The sequence below is a fragment of the Mchenga conophoros genome, linkage group LG16 (genome assembly GCF_057382185.1).
Source record: "Mchenga conophoros isolate Kocher_MC1m ecotype Shallow Benthic linkage group LG16, M_conophoros_male_GT1.1, whole genome shotgun sequence".
Taxonomy (NCBI): Eukaryota; Metazoa; Chordata; class Actinopteri; order Cichliformes; family Cichlidae; genus Mchenga; species Mchenga conophoros.
In genome coordinates, this window is record NC_140541.1 from 3,242,341 (window position 1) to 3,252,500 (window position 10,160).

Consider the following 10,160-nt stretch of genomic DNA (forward strand, 5'->3'; position numbering starts at 1 on the left):
CCGACCTTCACCTGTGTTTCACCTGGTATATCAACCTTTTATTTAAATGTTTCACTTCTTCCTCTTCCTGCTCTTCCTTTGTCCTGTGTTGGTGCACATAATGCTGCAGGTGATGCATCCGTAGGATAAAATCCACATTGTATACACAGGAACTAGAAGTGAGAGTGGCTTGGAATGAACTGCACCACTGCTATTCAAAGTTAGCTCACAGAATCAAATAATCCAAAATAAAAACCTTAAATTCTGTTCTAAATGAATGTTTTAACTCCATTGTTATTTATCTAAACTATACTTAATCTGGCTTTTAGCTGAGCCAAACATCTCGAGTAGTTAGACAGAAAAACTGCAGTATTACTGCAGGGAGCTTGTTACAAAACTACATCTGCTGCTGATAGATTTAATCAGCGGAGCTACTGAGAAGTGGCGCTGTGGTTCTAGCCGTGCAAGCCATTTAACAGCTTTAGAAGCCTTGTAATCAGCCACACGGGGCCAGTTGACTATGTGATGCATTTCACCACGGGGCTGTTAGCTTTTGAGATACTGGTAATTCTATGCTCCACCAATTAAAAATGGAATAACTAATGAAGCAGGAAAGACATTCACAAGCTGTTTCCAGCTCCTGTGGCCTAGTCCTGCTGGACAGTTTACATTTTAATAAATGGAAACGCGTTTGTAGCTGTAAATACAGGACTGTTCAGCAGGTGAGTCTTACTTTGTCTTTTGGTGTAACTAAAGTATCATATTACAGTTGGGTAGTCTTGAGTCTGGTGAAAAAAACAAACATGGTTCCAACTTCAACAAGGGGGCCATCTTTGGTATCTGGGAAGTGACAGTCATGCTTACAGTGCGGTTACAGTGCATCCTCTCACTATACTGGGAAAAGGGAAACCAGTCAAGTGATTTATAGAAACATGTGCAAACAAAAGCAAAAGCAGTTTTTATTATACGATAATAAAACATCTGTACTTGGATGATCACAGCAGCCAGGTCAGGCTGATAGTGTTGTTGTTGTGTATTTTGGGTTTTGTTACCCTGTTTTTACTGCATTGTCAGTGTTTGGGGTCAGAGCACATTTTGAAAACAGATCTGCAGTTTCTTCTTCACTCACTATGTGTTAACAGACCTCTGCTGAATCATACCTGTTATTAATCTGTCTCTCTTCCACAGCATGTCTCTTCCTGTCGCAGCAGATGGCCCCGCCCCTCCCTGAGCCTGGTTCTGCTGGAAGTTTCTTCCTGTTAAAAGGGAGTTTTTCCTTCCCACTGTCACCAAAGTGCTGCTCATAGGGGGTCATATGATTGTTGGCTTTTTCTCTGTATCTACTGTACAACATAAAGCGCCTTGAGGCGACTGTTTGTGATTTGGCGCTGTATAAATAAAACTGAATTGAAGTGATGAGGCTTAGATGGCCAAAGCCTCATCAGAAAGGCCAGATTTCTCAGGACTTTCAGGTCCTGACACATATCTACTGCAGATACAGTGGAACCCCGACTTACGAATACCCCGTTTAACGAAAGATTCAAGTTACGAAGGCACTGAATGGCAATATTTCTGCCCGTGTTACGGCAAAATGCCCGAGTAACGAAATCCGCTCGCTCTGATTTGCTGAGCCTACAATGCCTTCTGAATCATGTGACAACCCCTTGTCTTCGCTGTTCCACTTGAACGACGTTGTTCTAGTTAGCAATTAGCCTATAGCCTATCGTTCAGCATCGCCTCACTCAAAAGGCGGGATGGGTGCTTCGACTTGGACCCTCGGGAACGGATTCATGTCGTACGTCGGGGTTTCACTGTAGTTGTACTTTTTTAGGCTTGTCATTTCATGTTAAGGAAACACTGCACATCATCAGAGATATGCCACGTTTTTGGCAAACAGCTTTTTGTGTTTGTGCAAAAATATGTTTTATGTCAAACGTTTTTTGTAGATGAGCTAAAGAAACGGTAACAAACTGTTGGCTCGACGGCACTGAGTGCTTTTTTGAGCTATATTTACAATTTACTTTAAATTAAATAAACAAATTGATTTAAACCATTTTTAACTAATGAGAGAGTAGAAAAAAAGTAGAGTATGGAATCATCCATTACACAGTAGTAAGATAAGGTAGTACATGTTTTTATACTGGGCTCAGTTATTTGAGTCATGAAACCAGTGACTCCATCAAGCTGCTTCCAGCAGTTCCTGCAGAGCAGCTCCTCAGGACCGAGCACCGCCACAGGCTCTCGGGGTTCACTGAGCCTCACTGCACTGTCCCTCTGACCACAGCCACTACCTGACTGTGCTTGTCTGTTTAGGTGTTACTGGTGGTTTCTCTACATGTGAATCCAGTTTCATTCAGTGACACCGACTTCTGTTTCTTTCATTGGTTTGCTGTAAACAATCTGCGTTCAGTATTCTGTCCTGGCTCTCTGACATCTCCCACTTACATGTTTTCTCTTTACAACCTTCACATTTTGTTTGTGCTTACTGACAATTTCATGCGCAGCTTACTGGGAACAAGCAACATCATTACCACACGTTTGATTTCCTTCCTATAGGAACTGTGTATTCTTTGTCCTGTTGCAGCTCTGCTTCCTTTCAATCAGTTCAAAAGCTTCTTATGGTATGAAAATGCTCACTTTCAGATCTCCATGTAACACCAGTCGAAAGCTTTCTCCTAACACAATTGTCATCATGTTTTTGATAGATGGGTTTGAGACGACACATTTCATCTGCAGACTTTTAGTCTAAGGAAAACTTTTAACCCCATTTGGACAAGTTTTAAAAAGTCATTACTGTAAAAAACCAAATGTAGACTTTATGTTAAAAATAAACGTAAATAACAGTTGAGTTTTTTAGCATTAAGACATTAAGGGAGAGCAAGCCAAGCAGTGCTGGTCTAGTGAAATCTAAAAATAGACACCAGTAAGTGTTCGGCCTGTCGCGCTGATGGAGACTAGCGTGTTGACCAAGGACTGTATACGCCTCAATTTTAAGATAGTAATTAAAATCCATACGACATATGTGAAGATGTTTCCTTCAACTCAAACCAACTTGATAAGAAAATATGAGTTTATTAGTTTGACCAGATCCCATCAGCTTTCATGTCAGGGGGACTATACTGCAGCCAGACACCAGGGGGCGACAGACGTGTTTGGGCTGCACTTTGGAGAACGTCAGGTTGTTGCGGTGTAGGCTACAGTCAGCGTGCTGGACAAGTTGGCCTGTTACTAACCACCTCGACAGCATGTGTGATGGCAGAAACCTTCAATAACTCATTCAGCACGTCAGCAATGAAACTCTGATGATGGAGAGATCCTGCCATGCAAGCAGAACAACTTAACTCTCTGGACTCCTTTAGGTGGTGTCTGAGAGGCGGATGTTGTGCAAGATAAAGACAATGTGGGACAACACCTCCCACCCACTCCATGACATGCTGGCAGTCACAGGAGCAAGCATTTGGATTCTGATTGTAACCTCACTGTCTGTCCTGGCAGGAGAACACACACAGACACACACACACACACACACAGACAGACACACACAGACAGACACAGACACACAGACACACACACACACAGACACACACACAGACAGACACAGACACACACACAGACACACACACAGACACACACAGACAGACACAGACACACACACAGACACACACACAGACACACACAGACAGACACACACACACACACAGACAGACACAGACACACACAGACAGACACAGACACACAGACACACACACAGACACACACACACACACACAGACACACAGACACACACACAGACACACACACACAGACACACGCACACACACACACACAGACACACACACACACTGGATTCAAAGCCAGGAGCTTTTTGACTTTATCAAATTAAGAAAACTGGAGGTGCTGGATTATAGACCAGACATTAAACCACCTTTGACTAAGACTGCAACATTTACACAGTGAAGCAAACCCAGTACATGTACTGGGGGCATGGGAGAGGTCACTGGAGAGGGGAAACAGCCTGAGACGGCTCATTTTGTGGGAGGTGTTTGATGTTTGTTTTGATGAACAGTTTTTGAAATTTTTAAAAAGGAAATAGTCTCAAAAATAGTTTCTTCATCATTTTGAGATCTTGTAATGAAAACAGTTTCATTGTTTTCCACTGCTCACTTGCCATCGCCCCAGACTCAGAAACGCCGTTCTCCTCAGGCCGTTCCTGTGACAGTTTGGACGCTGTAACTGTTTTGGCCTTTAATGTTAGCCTGTGCCAGTGAATAATTCAGCACCTACACTCCATTAACTGTTGTTTATTGAGAGCTCACAAGCGCCTCCTGCTGCTCACGCCACTGAACAGCAGCATGAATCTAAAGTGCTGCTGGGTAAAACACAGGAGGAAATATTGAAGCAAACACCTTTAGGCTGGCTACACCTGAACACATAGAAACTACTGGGGTCCATCTTGGCTCAGTAACCAACAGTAACTCACTGTCATTACCTCAGGTCAAACGTGTTTGCCAACAGTCCGTTACACACACAGACAGGACAGCAGCCACTCAGTCAGAATCTATTTTAATACATACATATTTTGGGATGTACATTAGAAGACAGTGAGTTCAGTGGGCTGATTCGACGATGAGAGTGGAAAGTTCACTTCAGCCAGATGTATTTATCTCCAACATCAGCATTATATCCACGGGCGTACTTCTTCCCAGGGATCTAGAAGGACCGAGAACAACAGAGGAGTGCATTTAACCAGTGCAGATGATGACGATGATGATAGTTGTGTCAGCTTCGCTGAGCTGCCTCTTGGACAACATTCCTTCAGTGGAAGTCATATTCAGCCAGGATCCAAATGCCCTTCTGAGGCTTTGTTTGTAAACTGGAGGAGATTGTTCCAGTATGTGTCACCCTTCTCATTCTCTGCTCTACGATCTGGGCTCACAACAAAATGTCAGGTTACAGCCCTCCGCAGCGTTATGATTCCTGCAGCAGTGGGAGGCGAATACGTCACCAGTCAATAAAGAGAAAAGGTCAGACCCAAATGTTTCCCCACAAGACCGATGATACAAACAACCTCGTAGAATATTCCACATCTGGCATTTGCCATCGAGTAACTACGAGCGAGTCAATAATTCAGCAGAAGGAAATGAGCTGCATCGTGTCGCCAGCGCCGCACTGGAAAGCTTAGCGAGTTCGGTATAAACGAGGAGGATTTATACAGCAGCCTCGATATGGTTACACAAGCTGTAATAAAGTGCTCAACAACGAGGTCAGGTCAGACTCCATGCAGCACACGGAGACTGAAGATGCTGTCAGACGGGGAACGGCAGCCGCACGCTGTTGTGTGGTGAAACGCGCAGCGCTGTGATCTCCAAACACATCGTCTGCATCCTTGGAGCTGCAGATGTGCTGAATGTGGCTCAGGGGCGCCGTTCTCCTGCCTTTGTGCCGCACTGTGTTTCTGTGCACTCTGCTGCTCCCAGCTGTCAATGAATGGCTTTCAGGGAAACCACAGAGAGCAATGTGGTGTGTGTGTGTGTCACATTACAGGCAAAAATACCCATCAGCTCTGTGCGGGTGGTGCAGTGTTTTCCACACACAGGCTTTACCTCAGCGGGCTGGCCCGTTCCTAACGGCTGCACAGATATATGACTGACTTCAAAATAAGAGCCAGGAAAACGTGTGTGTGGACGCCTACGTGTGTGAATGTAAGAACTGCAGAACGAGGAGACGTAGGGGACTCAAACCGAGGCCACGGCTGCATCTAATCTTTGATGACTCTGAACGTGATCTCTCTACAGATGTCAAAGCACCAGCTCAGTGCGGTCCTGTTCCATGCAGCTAATGTGACATGCGTACATACCGACTTATAGGCGTAGTATTTTTGATCGTAGTCGTGTGCTCCGATGGTTATCTCTGGCAGGAACCTGGGTATGTGGGTCAGGGTTGCCACCCTCTGTTTATCTTCCACACTGTCAAATGCAGAAAAGGGTAGAAAGCTCACGTTTGCATTCCAGTCGAAACGGTGTGTAAAATACATCCCAACACTCACAGCATCCTCATGTGGTGGTAGCTGACATCATCCTGCTCCACCCACGGCCCCTTTTCAAACTTCAAATATTCAATGTCTTCTGCCACCTGTGGACAGCGTGCGAGGCATCAGCCACTGTGTTTGTTTGGAGGTGAAGATGACATCTGCAGTTTAATCTTACCCTTTCAACATCTTGAGCCTGGGTTGCATCATAAGCCAGCAGCTCTGACGTCTCACTGAAAAGGAAAAGTGGAGGTGGGGGAGGTGGGGTGGTGTTACACAGAAACCTTCTGGGTCTTTCACACATTGCAGTGAAATTGTGTCCACTAATGCCCCCCTGCTTCCAGCTGTGGTGACAGTATAACAACAGTAATGATGTACTGAGGCTATATTACTGGAATATGAGCAAACGGTCACAGATCACTACTGAACTCAAACACCATGACGAGGAGACGACAGGAGTCCTCCTCTCTCCCTAATATTTGACCTAATATTCCAGCTTGAATCTTTTTTGAACACAAAAACAAGCCAAAAACTGAATTTTGGACAGATTGGCAGAAGCATTTCTCTCCCTTTTGTGGTCTGAAACTTTTGAGTCACCTCTGGATTTGGTCTAATATACTTTTAGGTAATTATTCAACCAACACGAAAGAATTTCGTGTCTAAATGATGTTTTAGGCAGAAGACTACGCCTGTCAAAGAAACACTAGGCCGTATGCAGTTAAGCCTCTGCCTTGAAGCCAGTGTCCATCCTTATATAAAGACTCTGGTCAGATATCTAACAGCATATGTAACAATCTTACCTGATTTTGGGGAGAAACGTCTTCTTGTAGCCCTCCTCGATGCTCTTCAGATATGGCAGAGGCACATTTTGAAGGTAGGACTGAGAACAAACACATGTAAAACATAACTCACCTATGAGGTGGTTTTCTTTTTATTTTCTGCTGTTCTAATGAAACACTGAGCCGACATCCTGTCTCCTGTCTAACAGAACATGTGCCTCTACCTTGGCGCTCTGCTTCAGCTTCTTCTGCACCTCCTCAGCTGGCAGGTCCACATAGATGACGAGGTGTGGCGGCAGGAACTCACAGATGCTAATGTCTTTGATCTCGTTGTAGTGCTGCACACCTGCAAAGCCACAGGTCGCACACATCATCACCATCAGGTGAAAAGTGGGGAGATGCTGCTGATTATCTGTATGTGTTGTAATACTCGCCCCCCTGCTGTTAGTGATGCAGAAGCACTTACACTCCTTCCTAATGTAGCCCTGTTTGAACATGGCCTCCAGGAAGACCACATCACTGAAGGGGGAGCGCTCCAGGACCACTCCCTGACCTAAAAAACAAAAGCCCAGGATGAAGATCTCTGCCGTACGCATCAACTGCACTGCTGAGTCAGAGATACCTGTGGTGAGCAGGTGTTCGATGGCATCAGAGTACTGGAGCAGCCTCATGTTGTACATCCACAGCTGCAGCCTGTAGCTGTTTCCATCTGCAGCTTTGGGGTCTGTGTAGAACTTCTCCAGGCTGCACATCCCATTAAAGTCGACGGGGAGCGGCTCCTTCTCCCCGGTCATCTTGTCCAGGTAGAAAGTGTCAGGCTCAGGCATGTACAGCATCCCTGCGCACAAACAAGTAGAAGCTGTTGTCTGCAGCGTAAACTCCAAGCACCATGTGCCCACTCAGTCTAAAGCTGCGTATCGCTGTGGTGGGAAAGAATCCCTGTGATTAGATAATTACCCAGTTTGTCGGCCAGTTTCTGGGCCAGCGCTCCTTTCCCCGAGGCCAGGTTGCCATCCACAGAGATGACTTTGCTGTACTGCTTTAAGCGTGGCGTGGTCCTCTCCCCCAGAGCGTAGGCCCACCAGCCATATCGCAGGCTTCTCACCGAGCTTGTATGAACGCTGGCCTGGATCATCAGAAATCAATGAATAAACCTCTAAATGATACGATGGGTTTGCTAATCACTCAAATGAACCATTATTCTATACATCGGTTGGTGTGAGTCAGTAAGTGTCTACACACAATGAAAGAATCCAACGTGTACACATCAAAAATAAATGTTACAAAAATGCTTCAATATGTCAACATTATATGTTTAATGAAAGCATTTTAAAGGACCCTGATATAACCAAACATGCATATCTGATTTTGCAGTAACTAACACGTGTACAGCTACTACCCTGACATAACCCCGCCCCCATCCCCACCCCTCAATGTTCACACGACTGTAGCGCAGACCTGACTCTAAAAACTGGATTAGGTACAGTAACATGCGATCAATGAGTCGATCAGTTCAATGTTGTTCTGTGTTTATTCCACCAGGTGTCAGGAGACCATCTGCTGATAGCAGGAGCATAAAGGGAGCCAACAACATTACAGCTGTGGGCTGCAGCCTGTTTGTGGTAACAGCTGTTGGGACGTTTTTAACTCAACTTGCATTAACAGAACATGTTGTCATCATCTCAGTTAATATTTCACTTGTGGTCAGCGGCGCCCAACGTGATGTATCTGCACTCACGGTGAAAACGGCGAGAAATCAGTGACCATTAAAGGCTGTCACGCCGAGCAGAAAGGACACAAGTGCAAATAAATGAGGGGATGCTGTCATTTATTGTCTTATTAATACCAATTACAGGGTTGATCATTCATTAAATGTATATTTTTCCTGTTCTATTGCATTTAGTTAGAGAAGCTGTTTAAGTGATTCCAGTCAGATCACATCAGTGCTCGGTGCTGGCAGATTTCTAAAAACCCAGGACGAGTCATCTTTAATTCTTTACAGCCATCACAAACTTTTACATGAACACGACGTATTTATTCAGCTGATATAAGCACAACGAACACGTAAGCCATCTTTACACAGCTTAGTCTCCACGTATTCAGATTCTTCTAAAGTGTGGTGCAGCAGCATCCACCTCCTGTCTGCATGTGCTGAGGTGTTTTATATTCTATCTGCAACTAAATGCACTTAAACACTAACGGATCCATCCCTGCACTACAAGATGATCCATAAACAGAGGAAATGACACGTCTATGACCGGAGCTGGTAAGGAGCATGAAGCAGCTGCACTCAGCCTCAAAAACTGTCAGGAACAAAACAACATATTAGCATCACAACATCAGCTAATACGCACTCATTTATTTAGACGAGCTGCTATTTTAGTTAGAGCTGGAAGAGCGATGTTGTTCAAATCCAGGCTGCTCCATGCAAACAGGACCAGGAGCACGGTACACAGGTGCACGGTACACAGGTGAGTGTCAACATTAAGACCAAGCCTGTGACTGAAGGGCGGTGATGGTGGCGGCTAAGCTAAGATAGCTTGCCCTTGTGAATCAGAGTGGAGCCAAGCCGGACAGAAACCCGGCACACCGCGGGTCCTTACCTTCGGCGCCGCGGTCACTACTCTGAAAGCAGCTGCTCTCGCCGGGATAAGCAGCCGAACTGTCCTCAGGGCCATGATAACCTGTGCACAAACCCTCCGAGCTGACCCGAAAGTCTTCGCAGCCCGGTGACGGAATTATACGTCACACACGCGAGGCCTCTGGGTACTTTGGCCCGTCGCACGCATTATACGTCGCATGGATGACGTACCGTTTTTTTTCCTCCAACTTTATTTCAACAGAAACTTTAACAGCAAACATAATACACGAAGAACACGTCGCACAACTGTAGTGCAACATTATAATACAGTGGAAGAAATAGGACAGAGGCAGGCGACACATACAGAGAAAAATGAAATAAAGAGAATAATAAGGATGAGCTTTATTTGTCAGCTGCCTGCAGCTGAGATGACAGACCCAGTCACAAACTTACATTGGGCCGACAGGTCAGGCTAGGCAGCAAAAAAAGGGATAGACAGTGAAATGTGTAACATATGGGGGCAAAGTCAGGGGGGGGAAGGGGGTTTCTGCCCATGATGAAATTTTCTTTCATGTTGGGAGATGAACAAATTTAGTCACATAAAGTTGTGTTTCTCTCCTGAAAGTGGAAACCTTTATAGATGTGGTGTTTGATTAAAATCAGATCAATGAGTCAGTATAACCAAATAACACGTTTTGGTAAAAACATACAAATTTTGATAAGATGCTGTTAGAGATGAAACTTGTGATATCTTTCCATAACAGCTGAGTGAAGGTGCCAGACCAAACAAACG

At 45.0% G+C, this 10,160-nt stretch overlaps 1 protein-coding gene across 1 annotated transcript; it reads right to left on the reverse strand.

Annotated features, from left to right (window-relative positions):
* Positions 1-4,526: 4,526 nt before the first annotated feature.
* On the reverse strand, positions 4,527-9,548 carry ndufa10 (NADH:ubiquinone oxidoreductase subunit A10). The gene is made up of 10 exons (XM_085249990.1): positions 9,390-9,548; positions 7,744-7,912; positions 7,409-7,624; positions 7,253-7,339; positions 7,011-7,132; positions 6,808-6,887; positions 6,186-6,240; positions 6,026-6,111; positions 5,837-5,945; positions 4,527-4,689 (listed from the first exon to the last, which is right to left on the reverse strand). Exons 1-10 carry the CDS (start codon positions 9,462-9,464, stop codon positions 4,621-4,623), a joined length of 1,068 nt encoding a protein of 355 aa, XP_085106116.1. The 5' UTR covers positions 9,465-9,548; the 3' UTR covers positions 4,527-4,620.
* Between the last annotated feature and the right edge of the window lie 612 nt (positions 9,549-10,160).

Excerpts from the sequence above, each read along its gene's own strand:
- ndufa10 (XM_085249990.1), bottom strand. The coding sequence starts at position 9,464 with ATGGCCCTGAGGACAGTTCGGCTGCTTATCCCGGCGAGAGCAGCTGCT. Across the intron at positions 7,625-7,743 it reads GAAACTGGCCGACAAACTGG|GGATGCTGTACATGCCTGAG; the intron begins GTAATTATCTAA and ends GTTTGTGCGCAG. Across the intron at positions 7,133-7,252 it reads GGGCTACATTAGGAAGGAGT|GTGTGCAGCACTACAACGAG; the intron begins GTAAGTGCTTCT and ends GTGGCTTTGCAG.